This window comes from Fringilla coelebs, assembly GCF_963513975.1.
Source record: "Fringilla coelebs genome assembly, chromosome: Z".
NCBI classification, from domain to species: domain Eukaryota; kingdom Metazoa; phylum Chordata; class Aves; order Passeriformes; family Fringillidae; genus Fringilla; species Fringilla coelebs.
Genome location: NC_140031.1, coordinates 49,631,610 through 49,656,059, shown reverse-complemented (window position 1 = coordinate 49,656,059; position 24,450 = coordinate 49,631,610). Strand labels below are relative to the sequence as shown.

General features: G+C 38.5%; 1 protein-coding gene across 2 annotated transcripts in view; it reads right to left on the bottom strand.

Moving 5' to 3' along the window:
* The window catches only part of TRPM3 (transient receptor potential cation channel subfamily M member 3), a gene marked incomplete at both ends in the record, with an annotated part of 376,542 nt that overhangs the window by 15,333 nt on the left and 336,759 nt on the right, over positions 1-24,450 (bottom strand). For both annotated transcript variants that reach the window (XM_084224553.1, XM_084224554.1), the window contains 5 exons: positions 3,602-3,776; positions 8,820-9,071; positions 11,155-11,283; positions 16,597-16,737; positions 23,781-23,948. In XM_084224553.1, the coding sequence (XP_084080679.1) occupies positions 3,602-3,776; positions 8,820-9,071; positions 11,155-11,283; positions 16,597-16,737; positions 23,781-23,948 (865 nt within the window). The remainder of the gene's footprint in view (positions 1-3,601; positions 3,777-8,819; positions 9,072-11,154; positions 11,284-16,596; positions 16,738-23,780; positions 23,949-24,450) is intronic.

Sequence of the window (24,450 nt, the reverse complement as noted above, 5' to 3'; positions counted from 1 at the left end):
GTAGCTTGACTATTCCTTGATCACAACATACTGCCAAAGACTGTTTCATGTAATTGCTAAAACTTCCTGAGTAGACAACATGGCTTGTGAAACCTTCTGTCTGTGCCAAATCAGCCACATAGAATGAGCTGAGCATCTGCATACAGTTGTGGGAAAAAATATGGTCTAATTAATTGTAATGGCACCTCCTTTGTTTATAGACCGTGTTCTACTATTTTCCTGCTCAAACACCTAGAGGAAGACCATTAGGATTGTACTGTAAAGTCTGTCTTTTCTAGTTTCCCATTCCCCAAGCCATATGGAGCTGGGATGTGGACTTAATGGGTGGCTGGGACTGAAAGAGCACCAGGAGTGCAGCACGTCCGCACTGCTAGCAGCGGTCACTCTTCCATGTGCTACTGTCTGTGGCTCCTCCCTCAGCATGTTTTAGGCATATTCAGTGGTTCTCACTTCTCACACTCTCTTCATCCAAGAATCACTAAGTTGACTGTTCTAGTTCTACACCTTTTTATATGGAGACCTGTTTAATACGAAAAGCCTTCTAGATTTTTTAGTGGTCATATTATGATGAACCGTCAGTCAGAGAAGAACTACTTAGAGAGTGATTTTGCTGGTTTTGTTGACTTAACCTGAAAATTTGAACACAAGCTAAAAGATTTACTCTCCTTCTGCCCCACTTTACAGCTGAGTCTTAGTCAGAAATTTGTAGGTTTGTAGCAGTTACAGATATCACTGATAATAAAACACGACCACTGAATAATGTGTTCATAATCCCAGAAGTGAGGATATAATCTGTCCTCACTTTTGAGTTGAAGATGATATCACATACCAACAGGACACTAACAAATACTTCAGCTTACATATTTTTCCTTAAAAAATGATATGAATACAGAAACTATGGGTAAAAAATGTAAATAAGCACTGTTTTAGAGCAAGACATTTAGCAGGGCGTTGAAATAAAAATCAGAGTAGACCCACTGGATGAAAAGGCTGCCAGCTGATGAGATGAAATCAGACATTGTATCTGGTCAGCCTTAATGGCATGCTTCACAAATAAAATAAAAATAATTAATTAAATAGATAAAACCAATTTTTCTTTAAAAAAGTACATTAGACATGTTAGAGTAGACTACTTTTTTGTACATTTCTCAGATACCAGGATTGATTTCCAGGAGAGTTGTTCAAATAAACATGCTTTTCCATCATCAGCACTTTTACTGAAACCCAAGCTTGCTAATAATGTAGGAATATTAAACATCAAAACTTAAACAAAATCACAAAGCAACCCCCTTTTTTTTTTTTGTTAAAATAATACTAATTAAAAAAAGAATGTGCTCTAAACCATGAAGTTAAATTACAGTTTAGATGTAGCATAACAATTTTAGAACATGCTTATCTTATTTGAGAAAGTACAAACTGTAGCACTTTAACATGAGTACAGTGGCTGATTTAGCTTAGAACAACGTGGAAAGTATAAAAAACAGCAAATGTTTAAATAATGAAAAAATGTGAGTATGCTAGTAAAACCTTCTGGTTGTACATTGGGTTATTCTGATTGTGTAACAACATCACCAACTATTGCTTGTGCTGCCAGTCTATTCCACAGATAACATTTTTGAGACAACTGAGCATCAGACAGACATGACATAGTGTACATAATTTGTGCTGGAAGAGTGGCAGATTCTAATTCCCTGCATCACCTGCCTCTCAGGAAGGAGGAAGTAGGTTCTGCTTTTCATTTTGACATCATCACTTTTGCTGCAACTCCAAATTTCCTTGACACAGGCAGAAAAACAATATGTCTATATTTAAAGCTGGAGTTTAGGCCACCAGGAATTTTACTTTATCTGAGCTTCAGAAATAATTACTTTGCATCTTTTTGCATTATTTGAATGTTGTGCATCTAAATAACATAAATCCTCATGCGAGGGTGAGCAGCCTGCCACCCTGTTTTCTTAACTTAAACACCTTTCAGTTTCTTACATTTACGGGTTCTAAACTTTAATCAGCCCTTCATTTAAGAAAACCAACAAGAACACTTTATTCAGCCAATTGCCACGTTTGTTGCACTATGGTAGTTACTTAGTACAATATCAATAAATGGCCACTTGTAGAGGGACAGACATTATTCTGCTTGCAGAAGGAGTATTATTTTAATAGTACAAACCTTCACCCCTCTAAAATATGCTTTCAGAGTAACACTAAGTTTTATATCCCCAACTAATACACCTTCGGAATGATTGAATTTTTAAAAATAAAAGAGAAGGGAAAAGGATTAAAATTAGGGAATTGGGTAAAAAGTGAAACCTAGTGAGAAGTTTTGTGATTATAGTGATTTTGTGATTTGCCTACTTCCTTGCATGTCATGCTGCTTTTGAAAACCAAGTAGGGAAGCAAAGATAAAAAGGAGGTTTTATCTGTATCCAGAATAATGATTCTGTGCTAGCCAGGAAGGAGAAGTTAACATGAAACTGCTGAAATATCTGCCATGGGATACATATACTGAAACTATATTCAACTAGGGGCGTTATTTGTGATATAGGTACATTCACTACTTTCAACCAGATCAGGAAAAAGAATTTTTTTTTTTTGTTCAAACTTTGTCAGTACTGAAAAAAACAGCAAATAAATTTGGAAAATACTGTCCTTTCCTAAGATGATCCATTGAACAAAATGAAATATCCTAAACAGAGCTTTAATGGAAGCCATCTGCCACTGACTTCCAAATGCTGCCAAGACTTACATGTAGTTCAGTAGGAATGATGAGCATCAGTTATATGACAGTAGTTGCAAAAGATGACATTGTTTGTGATTCTTAGTTTGGTCATCTACTGCATCATTTCTCATGACCAGCTTTCTCATTTGGTAATGCAACGAGTGGGACCACAATATTTAATCTAAACAGAAAAGCAGCATTTTCCTAATCACCTATCCGATGAATCCTGAGGAGGTAGTATATTTAGTACTGGCTCTTTCCTTTCTGCATCGGTTTGAGTGCAGTCTTGCCTTCTAAAAATAATTGCAGCAATTTTCTAAAAATGGATCTAATTATTAGACCCAAAGAATTGCATCACAGGGTTTAGCTTGAATGTGGTACTGAGAAGGTAACAGAGAAGAGAAAACTCATCGGATTAGATGCCCATGAAATAAAGGAGCTGAAAAGTCTAACCTCTAATTATTAGACACAATGATCAATATGAAGTTAGATAAAAAGTATTTAGGTCTAAAAATAAACCAAGGGATGAGAAAGAAATAAGTGACCTTTTGTGTCCCAGGTATATCACCAAATTCATGTTGGATACCTGGAAGGGGATTCTTGCCATCAAGCTGGTAAAAATGACACATTTACAACCTTCTCTACATGCATGATAATTCAGCATTACAGATTTCCAGTTAAATGATTGCAAAGTGATGCCAGAAGCATGTTCTGAAACTGACACCCCAATACTAGCTAAAAAATACTTTTGCAGCCATTCTCTGTGTTGGAGAAGTTCCTCTATCCAGAGCCATTTATTGAGCAAACACACATGATCTAATAGGACATCATCTGATCAAAGTTGGATACCTGACTTTGGAGTATGAGAATCATAAACTTGCTTACGGTCTATCTGGTCTGCAAACACTTCCCCATAGATCATCCAGTAAGGCATGTAAAAAATGTTTTTCGCCAGCTTCCACGAAGGCTCCTCATTGGGGAAGAGAATTGCCTGTCTTGCCACACCAAAGCTCATCAGAACCACCAACATGATGATGACAAAGTACATCATGTCTATCATCTGAATGTAATGACAGGAAAAAGGAGAGAAAAAGAGAGAGAAGGACAAGAATTAGAGGAACTTATTTGTCCATATTCCTATTATTATGAGCTGCAAAAAAAAGAAAAAGTCTGTGAATCTTAGAAACAGAATTTTCAGAAACAAATTTTGAAAAGCTATTCTCATTTACACACAAAAAAATTATTTCTCAAAGAAGTGAAGTGGTATTATTGTGTCCTTGGTTTTAGCCAGTGTCCCTTCCAAGAACAATTCAAATGTTATGAATAGGGTTGAAAATACAAAGTACCATCTGGTCACAGCAGTTGCCTCAATGAGAATATATGGGTTCACTGGAATCAGCAGCCTCGTCTAGGCAAGGGTTGTGAGATGATCTTTATAGGCTCCACGTGGCTACTGCACCTAAGCAAAAGGACTGACATGGATAATTTTATTCATTGGTAGTCATTATCTGGGAGCAAAGGGAGCTGCAGCTAACATACGGAGGAACGGGTGGCAGAACAGCCTGTTTCTGCAACATAAGGGACACCACGGTGGCAACCAGTGAGAAAGGAAAGCTGTGATACTGGCTGGGCTAAAAATCCGCTTGGTGGGGGAGTCTGACAAATGCCACATTAAAAAAACCCAATCAGATAACAGACAGTGAACTCTGTTCTTCTCCACTGTTAAGGGCCTCATTCGCATATGCCCAAGATTAACTAGTGTTTACAAACAGTGCCCACCCATTCAAAATGTTCCTGGAAAACGTGGGACAGCAATCCTACAAGATGCTGAATAGATCTGAAGATTAGAAGAAGCACTGTTCTAGAAAAGGCAGGTACAACAGACATTACCCAAAGTGAATGTGAAAAAAAATGGGAGTCATGTAAAATCCCTGGTAAGATCCCCTTAAAACTGTCCAGGTCTTCATAATTGTTACAACTGAGCTGTTTTTCACAGTTCTGGACTTAACTTTTGTCTCTAGCCAAAACTCAAGTTAAGAATCCTCTAAACCTTATGAGTTTTATTCCCTCCAGTCTCTGCATTTTCTGGCTCAGCTGAATTCAGCCCTCCCTGCAAGAGAGGCGTGAGACCAACCTGCACCTCAGCTGGTGGCCTTATGGCTCCGTGGGACACCTGCTGCAGCCCGAGGGCAGGGCTGCTCCTGGCAGGAGCTGCTGGAAGAGGGACCTGCTTGCAGCAGATGGATCTGATACTGCTGCAGGGGTTCTTCAATTTTAAAGCAACCTGAGGTCAAAGCAACGCTGGGAAAGTATGTACCAGAGAAAAGAGGGTTACAGGGTAGCAAAAAGAAAAAGGTATGCTCATGTTTAGAGAGAGAGGCTCTAGGAGAAAGGCACCAGTGGAGCAGGGGTCAGATGAGAGAGAATCAGAAAGATGGACAGAAGGAACCAAGCCTGAGTGAAAAGAAGCAGGGGAAAACAAAAGTCTTGAGGTTCATAAAAATGGCAGGGTAGAAAGACTATAACCATGGGGACATGAGAAAGGAAAAGAAATGCTTTAAATAATTAAAACCCAGTGAAGTCAACCACCAACATTCCTGTTTAACTCAGCACATTAATCTCTCAAAAAAATATTCCTTTAAGAAGAGGAATTCCTGATCATTTTTCTTCAAAAAGCATCCTGAAGTGGGAAATCTGAATAATGATAGTTAGTTCTCATAGCTCTTAGGGAAGAAACCTAGAGGTAAAACCTGATTCCTCCTTTCTTGTCTAATCAAACTTTGTTTCAGATGGCAATATTGATATGATGTAATGCAATAACTATTTTAAAATGTCATGCAAACAAAAAAACAAAATCTGTATTTTGAGGCAATTTAAGACAATGTCTTAAATGTTTCAAGTGGTTTTGATCAGGAGTCACATGGGTGTGACCTCATGTTGCAAGAAATAAAATTTCTAGTGCCGTTCTCTATTCAAGATAAACATTACTTTTCACCCCCTTCAGTTGGGTATCTTCTAAAATCTCAGTAACTTGCCTGAAATACAATGAAATATATGGACAAATTTCCACTGACTTTAATGAGCATTGTATCAGGTCCTTTGGCCTGTCATGTCAAATTACATTTGCTGTTTTAACAAGGCAATAGGTATTTCAATAATTCTAAAGAACTTATCGGTTACCTATTTAAAAAAGTGTTGAACCTCAATTTTTTGGGGTACAATTTCATAAAGAAGTTGGCTATATTTCAGCTTTTGTATTTGCAGAAATGCTAAAAAATACAGATATTTCCACACATTAAATGAACTGATATACCCCTGACTCTCTTGACATTCCACACATTTAACTTAATTTCATTCCAGAAATTTCCTAAAGGAAATTAGATCTATCACTGTGCAGAAATCAGAAAACAGAAGCATATTCTATTAGTGAAATCAGTGGATGATAAGAAACTTGGCCATTCAGTTTCCTCCTTGTATCTTCATCTTTGCTTTAGCCTATTTCTTTTAAACCACCCAAGCCCATTCCTGCTTCTTGCTTAATTTCCCTTGCATGTTTGTTCAGAGTGGCTAGAGGTAAAACTTATTACAGTTATGTTGTTCACTGCAGTGTAGAGGCAGTTGAAGAGAAAGCTCCTTTTCCTCCTAAAGGAAAAAACTAAAACTTACAATAGAAATTCAAGAAAAGTTCTCAAGCCTTAAATATGGTCTGTTGAGGACCTCAGTAGCTGTAATGTGCTTACTCTGTAGAAATATGTATAACCAACTTTATGTCCTTCACCATGCTGAACTGAACCTTCAATGCCATTTGGAAGAATGCAAGGAGGTAGAGAGACGCATGATTTAAACAAAAGTACACAAGAGAGCCCACGGAGCAGCCTAGAGTCAGCAGGTGCAGCTCCCAGGGAGTGCATGAGCTGGACATGAGTTGCACATGAGGGTTAGCTGGTCAGAAAATAGATGTGCGAGGCTGATCTGTGTAGCTCAGACTGGTTGTGTATTGCATGTGTGGGCAAAGGGGATGTGTCAGAGTGGCTGAAAGTGCAAGGAAAGTTGGACAAATGATGAAAATCGAGCAACAGGAAGGCACAAAATAGAAGAATTTCCCTCCTTTAACAGCTGCCCAGAGCTTCAGAACAATTTGGCTGCTAAATTCAACACCCTCTAATGTAGATACTGAGCACACAAAGGCTAGAGATTTTCTTGCATTTGTTTTCCACAGAAAGTGGAGTGGGGTTTGATTTGTTGTACATATGTGAAAGTGACGAATGAAAATGCTACTAATTTCAGTCATTTCCTTTCTGCATAACCTAGAAGAAAAATGAACCACTCTTTGTAGTGCTGGTGGAGTTGGGCTCCTATCAGCCACCTGTAACACTGACTACTTGATGTTTGCTGCACATGGCCCCTCTACTACTGAACTGTTGCTCACACTGCCTGTGTTAGCACCACAGTTCTGAAACTTTAAGTACGTGTAGCTGTGAAAAATAAAGCAGAGCAGAGGGGTAGCTGTTTTTTCAGAAGTTTTATACACTGCTTATTGTGTGAGCCCCAGATCCACCAGATCCACCGGCAGAAGGGGAGTCCAAATGTGGGAGGAAAGAAACCTGCTAAGGCAGTGTTTTCTCTTTGATCTTTATTCCTTTCTCTGGTCCTGCTGCCATTTTACAATAACCTCCAACAAGAACTGCTGAGTATTTTCACTCAGGAGCCCTGCAAAACCTCATGTCAACCTCTATAGGCCTTCTTGGAGGAAGGGCACTTCAAAATCTCTTTTCCAGGACATAACAACTCAACTATCACTTTCATGTTTTCCCTTTAATCTCTCTCCCTGGCTTCTTTTCCACTATGCTCTTCTTTCTTTGTCAAACCCAGCACTGCGGGCTTGCAGTGGAAAGCTGGTAAATTGAGGGGACAAGACAATGGTTCCCTGTCGGATAGGGTGTGTAACTGGATGTATATTTTGCATTTCAGTTTTATACCTGCTCACTGAGCCTGTTGTGACTAATGTAATACCAAGGAGATATTGTAGTCCATGCACTCATATATGCCCCCTTTTCTTAGGATGGTGAGGACAGATGAAGCTTTTCTTTAAGGACCATTGTAAGATAAATACGACAGACAGCTTGTCTGGACTTGCTGATTATTGTCACATACCAAACAGATAGCAGTATTTGATCTAGAGGAGTTAATATCCATTTTACCTTTTTTACTTAAAGTGAGCTTCAAGTGGCTTTAATCTATTTAGAAAACCCCAAATCTTAAACCTCAAAATGCATAAAAGAGACATGATTTACACAAGAAAAGCTGGATGCTGTATGTGAAACATGAACACATGCATCAGCTACGTGTGCAGGGATATCCTGCACAAATATCAGGGATGTGTGCACGTTCATCTGTTAATCCAGCCATTTTTTTAAACTGAAACAAGCAAAATCTGCCTAATTGCAACACTTCAATGGAAACATGAAAATTGAAAAGTCAAAAGTCAAGCATGTGAAAGCAAAAGTCTCTTGATTCCTCATGCGTGCATTTACTATTATACAAGCTGTTAATACTTCTGCTATGGCATGTACAATTGGTGTGGCTAGGGCATAGAGGTTGCACTTATGCAAATGGATTTCTCATGTCACAAGGTCACACCTGAACTTCAATGATGGAGGACTGTGTGGATGTGGATCAAACTGTAGAAGGTCAGTCTTGACCATAACCATTATAGCTTTGAACACACCATGACTATCACAATGCACTGAGAGTCTCAAGGCACTACACACCTGAACAATTTTTTCTTTACCTCAATAAACCACCTTCCTTTATAATCACCAATCTCCTTTGTACTTTCTGCAAGTGAGCTACACAGGGGTGTAGGGTGGCTCTGCTGTTGAAGAGTGATGTCAGAGAAAGAAAAACGATACATCATCTAACAGAACAGGAAAAATCTAATCCTAAAATCTGGAGATTTTGATTCAATAAAGCACTGATTTCTAGCCTACATGAAAACACTTATGTAAAAGCCATACAGCTGGGTCTGCAGCAATGCCACTGGCTGAGGACACTGAGCCAAGAACATGCTGCCGAAGAGAAGAGGTTTGCCAGTGGTTCATACCATTTTCCCGATCATCATGACGTAGGGCCCCAGGTACTTGTTCACGCCAAAGATGTCCAGCAGCCGGATGTACCAGTAGATGATGTTGACGCAGTAGATGACGCGGCCGTCGCTCCGGAGAGGCAGGTCCTGCAGGCGGAGAACCATCCCAACAGAGAACAGGAGGATAGCTATGAGGTCGGTAACATTCCAGTACTCCTGGAGCCAAACTTTGACTTTTTGCAGCAGTTTCCCAGGCTCTGACATGAGGATCTGAAGGACAGAGGAAAGGCAGAGGAGAGAAGCTGAGCTGTTTTAATATAGAGGTGAAGAAATCTGTAGTAAGCAGATGGATATATGCCACACAGGCCAAAAGAAAAGCTGATACATCCTTACCATCCAAATATCTCAAGTAGTCTCTGCTATTTTTCTCTGGAAATCTTCAACCATTCTTAACATGTATTTATGTGCAAGATACTTTAGAGGACGAAGTGGACAAAGGACTCACCAAAAAAATGCTCATCAAATCAGTAGAAATATGAGTATGTATTTCTGTTTTTCAAATGTAATAGCCCTACCTAGGGTCTTGGAACAGAGGGTAAAATACAGAAAGATTTTTTCAATCAGAAAATGCACATTTAAAGAAGCTATAGATTTACAGAAAATTATATTAAAATGTGTATCAAATGACCAAGAAATTATTAATAACCATAAAGTTATGCATCAGAAATTTAATACAGACAGCTACTAGATACTACTTGGGCCTGTTTTTGGAAATTAGGTTACACAGACAAGAATAAAGGTCACAAAAATAAATAATCTTACCTTATGAATTTATTGTCATTCTCCTAGCAAGATCACTTGTGTAACTTGATTGTTTTCCCAAACTACTGTTAAAACTATTATTCAAGTGATCTCCATGAATAAGTCCTACCTTTTAGTGAGTTAACAAGCTGTTGGTTTTAATTTTCTATATTTAGCCCAAGAACTTTTGAACAAACTCACACAGTTCCTCAAAAAAGATGAATTTGTTTTGGAATGAATTTTGGGCTCCTCTGTGAACAATTTCAACATCTGCTTAGAAGCCAACTGTGACAAACATTCCTGGTAAACTTTTGTGGAAATGTCAGTTTGGGGTGAATGATCAGAGAAAAACCAGGTCACGCAACTCCGGAGTGCAGCCTCCTACCTGCTGAGCCAGCAGTGCCTTGGCTCCATCTGAGCTGCAGAGTCTTTGTGGGGTTACTGCCACTGCTTTCCTTTCTCTTCTGCCTAATGACGTCTACCATGGGCCACACTCGTGGCACCCTCAAGCAGTGTCTTTCCCTCTGTCCTTTTTATTTATTACGTAGCCTTTACCATACAGGGTCAGAAACCTGTCTTTGAAGCCCAAGTGTGGCAAACCCATTTTTAGTCTAGTCCTTCAGAGCACTGGCTTCAGAATGTACAAACATAACTGGTAACAGATTCAGCCCAGGGGTACAAATGTGCTGTTTCAGCTGAGGTCAATGGGACTCACATTCACTCACATTAGGGTTGAATTGGGCCTCTGGTGTCACTGTGGAATAAATGGACCTTTGGTTAAGTGAAAGAGGACAGCATTAGGTGGGAGAGACCATGAGGGGCAGGGTTAACAAAGCCACTTCACTCACTTTATAGACCGAGTGCTATTTTAAATGCTCTGTCTCTGCCCTGTGTGTCTGCTTTTGCATCCTTAGGGAGATGCACAATATTGCTTGACACATCAAAAAAAAAAAAAAAAAAAAAGTTAAAGAGGCACATTTTAAGGAATTTTGCTGACCTTTAAGGCTTGTCAGAGGATCACCCTGTACTTGTGAATACTATTAAATGAGCATCACACTGAAATTTGAACACAGAAATTTTGTGGGAGAAGAAAGAAAGAAAGAAAGAAAGAAAGAAAGAAAGAAAGAAAGAAAGAAAGAAAGAAAGAAAGAAAGAAAGAAAGAAAGAAAGAAAGAAAGAAAGAAAGAAAGAAAGAAAGAAAGAAAGAAAGAAAGAAAGAAAGAAAGAAAGAAAAAGAAAGAAAGAAAGAAAGAAAGAAAGAAAGAAAGAAAGAAAGAAAGAAAGAAAGAAAGAGAATGAAAGAAAGAGAGAATGAAAGAAAGAAAAGAAGAAGAAGAAACCACAAATTTTAAAGAAGATAGATATTTTTTCCTGCTTTTTATTTTTAAACAATCCATTTGCCTTTCTGAAAAAAAGAGGCAACTTCATGATAAGCTCATTCATAAAAATGTACCCTGAGAAAAATAAGAAAGAAAGACATTAAAATGGAAAAAAACCCCAAACCCTCAAAACTCACGCTTATTCCTTTATTTCTTGTCTAGGGAGATTTTACCTCTCTCATCTTCTCTATTCCAAGAGTGAAAATGTATGAGATGACAATCCACTCCTGAATAGATGGCCAGCGATCCATCTTCACCAGCACAATGTAGTTGAACAGCATCAAGTAGCCTATGTATGCCAGCTGAAAAGAAAATAAATGAGTTCCAATTGTCACTATCTGTATAACTGAATTAGGGTATGATTTGATATTCCTGATTCTACTGTAATCAGGGTTTCACAGACAAAAGAGCAATAAGACTGTCCTGGGTTGTCTGAGAAAGCTCACATTAAGTCACATGCTGTATGGAATTCACAAAATATGTGCGTATATGTCCAGCTATATCTATCTCCTCTTTAATAAAAAGACTATTAATGCAGTTCCCTTGGATCATCCCACAGTGAAGGCAATCCTAATACCACTGTGTCAACTACCCAATTTAGTAAGCTATGTGAAGATTTCTTCCTCATCTGCTTCTAAATGCCTTTGGTCCTCTAACACCCCTTCTTTGTGTTTTCTCCCCCATTTACCTAACCTGGACTGAGTCTGGCATTCTGAGTCCAGATTTTAGGCATTATTACAGGTCTTCTTACCCTTACTTCTTAGTTATAACCTATAGCATGTTTCCTCCCCAAAACACTGCTACTCCTACTCAGACTGCTGCAGCAAGGAGTCGGGCATAGCCATGCATTCATTTGCCTTATATTTTTTGCAAATTTTTAAGTGTTAATGTTTTTCTTTTCCTTCCTAATATATTCACCTTCCAGGTTAATTTTTGATCCAAGGGAAAGTGTGAATTCAGTTTTTAGTTTATTTTTCTTTGTTTTTCTGTATGCTGAATGTAATTAAATGGTGTGTCAAAAAAAGACATGTCAGGGAAATTGCATCATCAAGTTCACAAAGTTCAGAGGAACCCTAGTGCTGTTCTGGAGCATGGGCTGTAGCAAGAATTCCAGTCTGGTTCGTGGAGGCCAGAATCCAACCGCCTGTCTACTTTGCCTTTCAAACAGCAGCCCTATAAGAAAATGCATCTTAAGGCTAAATATAAGTCAGAGAAAAGATGACTCAGTTCTGTGCATGAGCATTTAGTCATTGTGACAGAAAGCTGTAATACATACATCTATATTTGAATTCAGGCTTTATCTCTCAACTGTATGTTACTCCCTATTGCGTACACGGGCTCACATGTAAGCTGAAACAGCCACAGAGGGCGTTGAGACTTTTGGGTAGGATTATTTCAATGCTCTGCACATCACAGAATAGAGTTTATAGCTCTATTGTATTTGTTAGAGAATGTCACTTCCACTCTTTGTAAAAGCCACAGAATTCTGTCTTTTGTTCCAGTTGCTGGCTGAGGATACTCAAGAGAATTTGTTCTATTGGCCATAGCTATCAGTATAGAGGAAGCATACACTTGAAGCACTACTTCTTGTCTGCATAAAACAGAGGAGGAAATGATCTCATTTGTCTTTCAGTTTGTGAGGGATGATGGATTGCAATGCACAGTCATTGGAGGCTGCTCCTCCCTCACCACTCCCAGGGGAAATGGGGAGCAACGTAGACCAACATGTAGGGTGACATTGGAGTCAGGAGAATCTCTGTCTGGGCAGGCAGAACTGGATATACACCTCCCTAGTGGAAATAGCACCTTCTAATACAGAGCAAAAAGCCAGGTGATTCTGTTACTTAACACTCCTCTTAGACCTTATTGATTACTAATTGACAAGAAATCTACTTTGATCTGCTTCAGCAGCCTTTGGTGAGCACTTGCAGTCAGTATGGCAAAAGAATGAGGACAGAGAGGTTACAAAAGTGACAGAAACGGCAAGAATCTAAGTGTATCTAGGGGTTTTGCTTCTTCCAGGTTTTCTTTTGAAATTCTGGCTGGTTTTGGTTTCAGCTTTGGCGGGCTTCTTTATGTCAATTCAAACGTAGTAGAAGTAGCAAAATGTTTTCGCTTGACAAAAGAGAAAAGAATCTTGATTTGTGAGTAAACTTATACTGAAATATCTCCACTTTGACCCAAGAAATTAGCCCTTTGGTGACAGGGTGAATGACAGTCTCCTTCTTCTTCCCCACACTTCTAACTTGCTCTCACCTTCCAGGAGGTGACACTGATCCAACACTGTGGTCAAACTTCAGTGCAGCTGTTTGTGCTGGTACTCAAGATTCTTTAAAAGTGCTACTACAGAAGTAGCTGAACATTGTTTTTCCTTGCTTTTGCCTGGCTTGACAAAGAGCAAGGAGCTGCCAGTGTCATGACTGAGGACTGAAGAAACTAAGGAAAGAAGTACCTACTAAGAAGTTTTAAGGGTGGATTACACCCAGCCCTTTTATGGATGCAGTCCCATTCCATAAAAAATACTGGAATGCTTACTGTGGTAGAGGACACACCTGGAAATTGTACCAATAGGTTAATGCTTCAAGAAGGTGATCACCCTCCTCTTTTCTCATTGATTGCAATAATTAAGTGATCATAAACTCTTACTTCTTGCCAGTATCTCAGTTAATCCTAGTAGTAGTGATGCCTAAAGATTTTGCTTTTTTTGTATTTTTCATGTATTTGTATCTTTTTATACTACTACTAAATTGTTATATAGTTCCTAGTATTTTTGCTACCATTTTTCTTAGATTTTAGAGTAGTAAGTTAACCTTCTAACACATTCCTGAAATACTATTTAGTCTTACTCTTAATATGAAGAAGTCTGACAAGGAGCAGCCTTCTGTTTTGCAATAAGAATCTGAGGAGATGCAATATGAAATGTGGCAAAGAAGCCCTAGATCCACTCCAGTGGGGCAGTACCCAGATAAAATAACCTAACCAACTACTCTTATAATTGGAAAATATTTATTAGTTATGCTAATTTGTTAAACTTATAAAAATTGTAGAAATCCAATGGCATGTGAGCACATCACCACCAGGATACCTGGAAGTTTCCAATAAAGCTCTACTTTTAATTTTGCTATTTTATCACTGCTGCAAGGGTTTTTTGATATTAGGACAGTGGGAGTAGTCAACAGTAGGAGAAGATCATCCTCTTCTGCTCAAGTAATCTGTGGGATGAAACATTTGCATCATGGTTTCCAATGCAACAGCCACAAAACAGAACAGAGCAGTTGACTTTTGAAATTTCTTCATATCCAAAGAAAAAGGCTAAAGTTGGTGGAGAGTTGTTTGTTGGTTTGTTTGTATTGTAATTTGGGTTTGTTTTGTTTGGTTTGTTTTGGGTTTTTTTGGAGGAAATGTTGTCTAGTGTCTGCTGAGCCAAATGTCCCTTACTCAAATATCTCATTTAACTTGCTCTTGTGTATTTGAAGAATGAAGCTGAATACAGCTATATAGTAATAGAGATAGCTAAATGCAGGGTATTCTTATTGTTTTAAGTAGCATACAATAGCCATAGGACCTTTTACATGCATTTTGGAATGTGGAACGTAAAATTTGAATGATTTCTTTTGAAATCCATGAATAATATTTGCGCCTGTGTATTTGCAAAATGTGATAGGCTGTGCAATTTTAATCCTTCTCTGAAACTTGTTTGGCTTTGAGTCTCCAGGGGTTCTCAATATATACAGCAGGTCAAGCATGGCAGCCAGAATCCACCCTAACTTGCTCTCCAGGTTCAGTGTATCCAAGATCCAGTTTTAATAAATGACCTTGATTGAGACCTGCCTCAGGACATAAAACTGTAGGAACAAGCCTAAATGGAAATCCAATATTGATTTCTCTTTCCCATTTAAAAATTGAACTAACAGGACACTTCTTTCCATTTGCAGTATAAAGCCTTTTCTGTTTGTGCATAATACACACTGCAATTGATAATGAGACTAGGCTGCTGATGAGTAGTTTCTGGACTTGTGGGCCTGATTAATGTTCAGTGGCCACTGAGTTGAGCAATAAATTACTCCAAGTTGTTAAACTCTGCTAATCTACAGCATCCACCACAGTTAAGACTTGATTGATGGGAGTTCCCAATATCTGCAAGGCAATTTTTCTTATAAGAAGTCACTTGCAGAAGGATCCATTCTTTGTCATTCGCTGTGCTTTCAGCAGAATGATGGAAAATATGGCTGGGAAAAAACACCTGAAACCACCTAGCCAATTCCATTGGGCTGAGGCAGGATTAATTCCAGTGTACCATAAAGAACATATGTCTTGATAAGAATGTTTAGAAATCACTAATAATGGAAAATCTAGCATGTCCTCACACTGTTCATGACAGTACTTTTTGGAGCAGTTAGAAACTCTTTCCTAACTTCTTACCTAGAGCTGTCTGGGTGTTATGTTTTGTCCTATTCAGCAAGGATTTTGGGGTACTTACACATATTCGAAAACTGTTACATTCCTTCTGCAGATCTTTTTTTTTTAACAGAGAAAACATTCTCGCTTCCTTAACTTCTCCCCTTAAGTCAAGCTTTACAAACTTCTTGAAACATTCTTCTTTTTTGGGGTCTTTTAAACCAGTCCATACTTGTCACATGATGCAGAAGCTGAACTGGGATAGAATACTCCAGCCAAGAAGACTGAAAGGATTACTTTCTGTGATCTTTTTAGTCTTATCCTTCTACATTCTAGTGTAATTTGCAAAATAACTAATAATAACTAAATAGTAACTAAAATAATAATCAATCTCTACTCCATCATCAAAGTTTTGAACAAAAATATCAGATAGCACTTGATATAGAAGAGAACTTTAATCCCTGCTTCCAGCTTGATAATGAATAATTAATATCTACTCTTGAGGACTAATTGTCAAAAAGCTTTTTATCCACATAGTAACTTTAATATAACTTTATTAATGTAGCTGTGAGAAAACCCTGTGATGTTTTTGGTACATTTTTACCATAGTTGAAATCCATGAAATTATTTTTTTTTCCTACTTTTGGAAGCTTAATTTCTTTCTAACACAGGGAATATACTGACTGAACCTAATTTGTCCCTGAAAAATGTACATTGGCTGTCAATCATGTCTTTGATATCTTGTGGGTACATACATGCACATTTTCTCTGAGAGACAATCCACAGACTGGTCAAAACAGAAAAAAAAAAGTTCCGAGGAAAGAAGTGGTCTACCTCTTTTTTTCATCAGTTATTAAATAATCCATATCCTGACTCAGACCAACCTCCCACTGGGCTTACTATTGGAAGCAATCCTATTTTGAATTTTCCTATAGGGAATTCCTTGGGAGCACTACAGCAAACTGCCCCTTACCATTTTATTTAAAGAAAAACATATACAATCATTCAAATTTTAGCCATTTACTTCCTAAATGAAATGGTAATCTTTAAAAGTCGTGCAATGCTAGCAGACTTCTACCAAATATTTTTATTAAACTATTTATGTGTAAGCCCTCCAATACATATAAATGTAGACATCAATGAAACACAAAAGATGACTTTAGTCCAATTTCAGTATTTGTACAGACATTATTAATATAGCAGGAAAGATTTCTTACGGTGTAAAACCAAAACTTCACGATGGGAGCATTGTAGAACTCGTAAATCTTTCTTCCAATGGGGATCATTCTGTGCCTGCTCTGAACTTCCTCATCCTCCTTCTTTCTTGAGGACTCTCCATTGCCCCGTCCGAGCATTGCCTACAAGAAATATATGTCTATGTTTCTTTCTTGTGAAAGAAAAATTACACAATTTTTTGAAATGTCAATAGGAAACAGTTCTTGATCTCTAGATAAACCAGGTGACCACAGTTAGGCATAAAATGCTTTGCTTTCAAATTACCTTTTTGCAGGGAGGCTTCTGTTTAGTACTTTGAAAATGGAAAGCTAGAGCTTTAGCCTCAACCCTCAGCTTGAGAGGGTAATTCCTGACGAAAAATAAGTGTGGAGAATATTTTAATTTTTACTGTATGGACAGAAACACTTTTACCTGACAACAGCTTTATGTGGTGTACTCTATACAATAAACAGATGCAGGTAAGTTTTTTGTTTTAAACAAAGAGAAATTCAAAAAGCTGAGATTGAGAGAGAGCAACAAGGGAAAAGATGAGGTGATAGTCACTGAATTAGGAGCAAAGAAGACAGTAGCACTTTATAGGTTAATCACTGTACCTGTCCCAGGCCATAATCCCACAGTGAAGATTACATGGATGTAAGAGGACTTACTAGTAAAGTTCACTGCAGCAGAAAGGCCTTAAATTGCAACATTCATGTACATGATTTTACCTTCTTCCATAGTGAAGTTCCAGACTGCTCATGCATTGCCTTTGCTAGGCTTGATCTCACAGTTACCATTGCTATTCAGACCCACTCAGAAGCTACACTGCGCTCAAGAAACACATACATAAGAAGCTCCCAGCTATGAGTGCAAACCTAACAGTCATAAGAAAGCAATATTTTGTTTGCTTACCCTTAATTTTCATTATCAGCTGCAGAGAAATGGAAAGACGAAACTACAATCACTGAAGTTAGTGCTTAAAAAGAAGTTCCTCTGTATTTGAAGTGTAATGTGACCTATTAAATGATCATTCTGAAGCAATTATTTAGTGAACAGTAGACTAAGACGGATTTTAGCTCACTGTGCCTTTTGCAAGTTCTTATGTTTAGTTTGTGGATGCAGCACCCTGCACAGGAAATATTTGCAAGAATTGAGACAAATCTAAGTATGCAGGGACTATGTAATGATGCATTTGTTTCAATGCTTCTATAATACTTTCCTACAAGTAGATGAAGGCACCCTTGTGCTTTTGTGTTAACTGAAGCAAACTTTCACCATCCGTGAAGATAGCATTGTCCTCATCTGCAACTTAAATGGTAGAAAACCAAGGGAACAATTAGATGCCAGCCATATAAAAAGGTCTTTCTATAAAAAGGTCCTTGTCTCTGTATCTGTGCTCTCCAACTCAACAGGATGTACAGCACATACTTAAACATTTGGCTTCAGGTGAGCCATCTGATCAGTTTCTAGAGCCCTGCAGGAACTGGGGGCTTCTCACATATTTAAAAGTAAGAATCACACATTTTCTTCCTTTTTCCAGCCTCATGTGGAGCTATTAATATAGGTATTTTCCCTGTGAAATAGTAATTTGTGACAATAAAATGTTTTCAGTCAGGGTAGATATTTGTAACATTATTAGGACTGGGCTTGGTCGCATATGGATTTTTCTCCTTAACTTTATTTATGCAAGTAGTTTTTCCTCTAGTATCATTACTTGTGGACCCTTATATTCTTGAATCTGACAACATACAGATGTTGCCGTGCACATTTTCAATAAAATACAACAAAGATTCAGGACAGAACTATACTGCACTGAAACTAACCTGCTGGGACTCTCTCAAAAACTAAAGCCTGCTTTGGCCAAATTAACCTATTTCCTTTAGCTTTAATGGCTGAAGATTTTTAATTTAATTTCCATAAATATGGACAAAACATTACCTATTAAAAATTTAAATATACCTCCTCTTGGCTCTCACAGAGCCCATAAAACACCTTGAAAGTTCATCAAGACTTGTATAAAAATGAAAAAGACAAAGTGGCTGTTAAGCAGAGGAGAAGGGTTTTTATGGTTATGAGACTGAATATAACCACAATAGCAAAAGTTACACAACCTCTACAGAAGATATCATTACTCCACAAAATCAAAGTGATCCTTTGATCCGTACCATGGTTTGGGTTTTTGTGGGGGAAAAAACCCATTGAATATGATCTGGATGCTTTGGGAGCACTATAGCCCAAGAAGGTAGTAATTTCTTTGCTTCTCTCTACTTAGTGAAGCTGTTTGGGGAAAACTCCATCTGGAGCTACAGAGTTTTCTGTAGCTTTTCCCAAGGCTTTGTCTCTGCTGTCCCCTGGTGCTCAGGAATTTTGCAGCAGAATGAAAATGAATGCTGCCTACTTTAACAAATGAGCAATGCCATGCTTTAGTGAAAGGGATTATTTTAGAGTTTAAATACTTCACAATTTTACAGATTTACAAATTCTGAGACAGACTTAATTCTCAATGAAATCAGTGAGTTGTAGATGTCTTTATAATAATGCTCTTTCAATATCTAAATTGATGCTTTAACTTATTAGTTCTGATTTCCTGTTTGCTACTGCTGTCTCCTTCATAATGATGTGGTAATTTTGTCTCATTACAATTATTTCTGAATTAATTCTATCATATAATAGTACCTTCTCCTCTCCCCCATGCAACAGATGGGGAATTTCTCTGACATGGATAGGGATTAGGTTTGACCTGATGTTTCTGACTGTTAATTATACCTCAGTATTAACAAACTGAAAAGCTTCCCCATTAGAAACATTCAGAAATAACCTGTGTAACTGTGTTAACAGAATAATTGCAGTGCCAAATGTGAACAAATGTTTTCCTTGGAGTGGGATGCAGTAGGGTGGGAACAACTCAACACACTGCTCTGTGTGGGCGGCATCTCTTTCTCTAATACATTATTTTGTCCATGATTCACCATGAGTCATGCAAGGTAAGCTTGACAGCAGCTGAACCTCATTGTGAAGTACAGTACAACTGCATCATTTTAGCCTGAAGGGATTGATGTTTTCATAGTTTTTACATGGAGATTTTATTAATCTGGTTTTTGTTGTTATTGTTGGGCCAGATTTTGTTTTATGTAATTGAGGACTGTTTGCTGATAATGAACTATCAGGGGAGAGTTTTGGGTTGTACATTTTTGCATTAATATATGTTAACAATACTATAATATGTTTATGTGTTTCATTATTAAATAACAGGAATTTCAGTCTTTCTGAAACAAACACAGGCTCTTCCAATTTCATTCTAAGGGGTATCTACATGCTATATAGAGACTCAACCCCAGTCACAGGGAACTGGTGTGGAAATGATACATAGCTGTGTAGAAACACCTCCCTCAGCACACCCCACTGGATCATACGCTGCGTGTGAAAATGCTACCCCCATGGTAGTTGTTCTGGGATTACTGTTCTCTGCCCTGAAACACTGGTAGAAAAATTTTTTAATGTCTTTGATTTACAGACATGTAAAATTAGACATATAAAATTTTGCACGTGCTTGGTGGTTACAAAGGAGAAGGGCCAAATTGCCAGGAGCTCAGAAATCCTGTCTGCTCAGCAGGACAAAGAACATAGACCTTGCCAGGGCCCCTCTGTGGTAGTGGCGGTGGTAAAGTGGTTTCCAAATCCCTTGGAGGAAGAGAGAACCTGGGAAGGGAAGGGTCAGCACTTCTGCCTAGACACCACCAGCAGTGTCTCCAGTTCTGTTTTCCAGACCAGGTGGGTTGGGTGCCTTTTTGCTGGCACGTGAGATGCTGTGAGAGTCCACTGGGAAGGGTAAGTTGGGCCAGGGGCAACAGGACATGAATCTTCAGACTTTTCTGTCTTAAGTACTGCATTTTAAGTGATATGATTAATATTTGGCTATTTCTTGCCATTGAGAAAAGGCTAAGCACACATACTACAGATGAATTAATGTGATCCCAGAGGCCAACAGAACTAGCTTTGTTGCTGCTGAAAAGTTCTCAGACTAACTCAGTGAGGCTCTGGAAGTCCAAACTTCCTATTCATTGTGGAAAATTGAGGCAAAGTTAAGAAAAACAAACAAACAACAGAAACACCTTTTAGAGGACTTGGATGGGTTATTCTATGTTCTGAAATAAAACCATTTACTAGGGAGCTCTAATACCCAAACAATAATGCACTGAATAGGGTTAAGGATGTTTCTTGTTATGGCTTCCAGAATTAGGGTTATTCTGGGATGACAGCAGACTTCTGAAGTGTCTGACTGACCTGAATTTCAGCAATTAAGGCCTTGATTAGGACACTGTACAAATATAAAATATCCCTGGCCTTTTGACTTCAATGCCCTTCTACTGCTCTGTGTTTAATATTCAGGATTAATGACTGTCAGCCCCATACATAAATTGTGGTAAATTTCTTGGTGCTGAGGGGCACTGATGAGAGCAGTATTCAATTGTGGTTTTGTGAGTAGCTGCTATAAGCCTGTTTCTTAGCATCTAGGTATTAAAGAAATGTGGGCCTATCACTCTTATGTGTCTGTTATAAAGTTGAAAGCAGGTGTGAATAACAAGTAGTTTACAGTGAATAAACACATCTTCATAGTGTATCCACGTGTTCAGTTACCCACCAGACCCTTGCCCCAGGAGCATAAAGCAAATACATACTTGCATGCAGATACACCCATATGGAGACTTAACTTCACTGTGGCTGTAGTCTGGTGGTCACATTATTCTGTGCAAATGAGGTGTAAAATAGGGAAAAGATCACTGTGGCCCCTGTACCTCATGCACTCTGCTAAAGTGCAGTACAGAAGAAGAAACTGAGTCCTTGGCCTGTCTTTAGTCACCTGGGCTTAGTGCAAGACACCCAGGAAATCAATGAACAGACCCTGCCTAGATGAGACCTCTTTATCTCCATTTTAGCAGAGAGAATACGGGTGTAACATGATGAATACAGAGACTTGAGAGGTATTCATAGGGAATGATTAGAAGGAGACTCGGGAAAATTATTTCAATTATATATTATTTGCCAGAAAAGGAACTTTGAGATAAAAACGATTTTTTTAACATCAATTTTGTTTGTTAATCTTTATGCTGAACAAAGCTCAGGCTAGGTGAGTGACTGATCTATTGATTCAAAGTTCAGCAATGGATTAAACATTTATGATATCCCAGCACAATAAATTATTAATCTTATTGAAGTATTTATAAGGTATCCTTAATTTGCAAAAGTATACCATGTCTAAGAGGGAACTTCACAAAGGGACTTCCCAAAACATCTTTTGGGCATCCTCTGATCAGTGGAAAAGAAACCTGACCATTATGCCAGATCATTTGGCTGGAAGGAGCAGTAGGCTAGTAAGGCTGGAACAGCATGCAACTTCAGTCTAAACTATTTTCTTATATTTAAAATGTGTCGGGTGACTAAATGTAACTGCCTGTGGCATCTAACCACAGACATGCAAAGATCTCTTTGCTACCAATTAATCTCTCCTTGCCACTGAGGAGCACCTGAGTGAAACAGCTGCGTTAGAAGTTCTACATTATGGTGTTGATTATATGCAGAAATACTGTGAGCAGTGCTGACCAAAGATATTGTTTCTAAACTTGCTGGACTCCACAGAAAGAAATATTGTTTTATAGAAAATGTCTCAAGTGCTTGAAACTTCACTAGAGTGATATACTGAATTTGAAGGAATTAAGGGAAGAGTCAATGACAAAACAGAGCAATAGGACTGTCAGCACATGGAAGGGAGAAGAGGAGGAACATCTAAGGTTCATCTGGAATAGCAGGTCCACTGCACACATCACTTATTTGCAGCAGGAGTCAGAAGGGAAAAAGGAAACAGTATTGTAGACAAGAAACCAGGAGCTGGGATAACTACAGTGGGATAGAAAACACATCTTTCCCAAAATTCTCCCCATTGCCAGGTAGAAGGCAGCTTGCAAAGTGCTTATTTGATTTCAATAGGCACTTCATAAGGGCATCAGAAGCCAAGGGTTAGTAAATTGCAATTAATAGCTAATGAACAGAGAATGCCCCATTGCTGCTATTCTGGCTTCTGGTCCTTCCCAACAGCCAGGTTCTTGCCTGCAAACGGGTCCTCCTGTAGGTGGGTCTTGCGGGCTGCTCCTTCGGCTTGCCTGCATATTGAGTCCTGTAGGCAGGTCCTTCTGCCTGCCTGCAGTCGGGGTCCTGTGGGCAGCTCCTGCTGTTTGCCTGTGGGAAACAGTCTGGGTTTTTTTGTTTTTGTTTGGTTTTTTTTGTTTGTTTTTGGGTTTTTTTTGTTTTTATTTTTGTTTTTTAACTTAATCAGGCAAATCCCTTTTACATCTATGCCTCTATCCTGACCAACTGGGGCTGAGTTTTAAGCCTTTCAAAGACACCACAATCAAACCCAAACAAATCCAAACCAAACTAGACTAAGGCAGATGCAATAGCCTGTGTGATAACTGCCCAAACTAGAAAGTGTGAGAACAAGAGACAGGAGGTAGATGACTTCTGTGGTTTTCAGAGCTTCAGTTGTCTGATTCTTCATGGTGTAAATTATTCCTCAAAGGCTATGTTGCTAATACTGACAAGTCCCTCTTTACACAATTCTCTTGAGTTGTAGAAGTAGAGCTGTCTCGCTGCTCGCTGGTGTCTTCAGTGGATTAAAGACTGAATGTGTGTTCATGGGAAAGACAATGACCATAAATACAAAAAGAATTTTAGACTAAGCTTTCATAGTTTTTCTGGCTTGTTTGCACACTTGTTTACTCTCTAGTGAAGTCAACTAAAAGAAAAAGAAATCTCTGGCTTCCATGAATCTTTGGGTATTTCCAACTGAAGGTGAGCCCTTTTCATACCAGAGAGGTCATCTATCCTGACTGAGTGCCTCTAAAATCTAATTGACTTAGTTCAGACAATGTGGAATCTAATTGAGGCAAAATATGAGGAAATTTGAGTCAAAATGTGAGGATATTACAGCACAGCATCTCCATGCACTGCTGCAGCATGGAGGCCAAAGGATGGAAACTTGTGTGGCTTGAGTCCTGTGGAAGAGAGGGGAGTGTGAAGAACAGTATCCTGTCATATGCTATATTTAGCCATCAGATGTTCTGCAATGCCTACAGAGGTAGGAATAACAAATTGACAGTGTTGAGGCTGATGATTTATTGTGAGCACTTACAGTGAGTTCCATGTCTTCCTCATCTTTTTCTTTCACTGGCTTCTCTGGTTCCTCTGGATCTTTTTCTTGAAGATGGATCTCATTGGCCTGGGTCATGTAGGGCATATCATCTTTGTTCTTGAACTCCAAGCTGAGGATTGAAGGAGGAAGTAGAATTCCTAGAATTACCTAAAGCAATAATAATGATAACAATAATCATCACAGAAAACAGATTATGGTCATAATGGTTACTTAGCATCAAATGGAACAACTCCCTCAGGAGATTTAGGAAAAGAAAGATACAAGTACATGTGAGTTTCTATGACAATAAAGTACTTGTCTTCGGGGGTACTGTTACCAGAGCACTAAATCAAAGCATGTATCTTCTACTAGTGCTGCTGTGAATGCTCTTGAATGTTTTATCTACTTGCACATCACCGGGTGCAGAGTGCTACATACTAGAATATATTTACAAAATATTATATATGGTGAAGAGTAGGTGGGACCACATGGGTGTACAGACCTGCGAGTGTCTGCATTTTATATAATACAAAACATCAGTATAAATGACACACAGAGAGTATATATTTCTACAGAGAGGGTTAATAGCTCATTGCATCCATGCTTAATGTACATTGGCAGTCAAAGAAGTGCAACTAGGTGTGGATTTGAGGAGATAAGGCAAAACCAG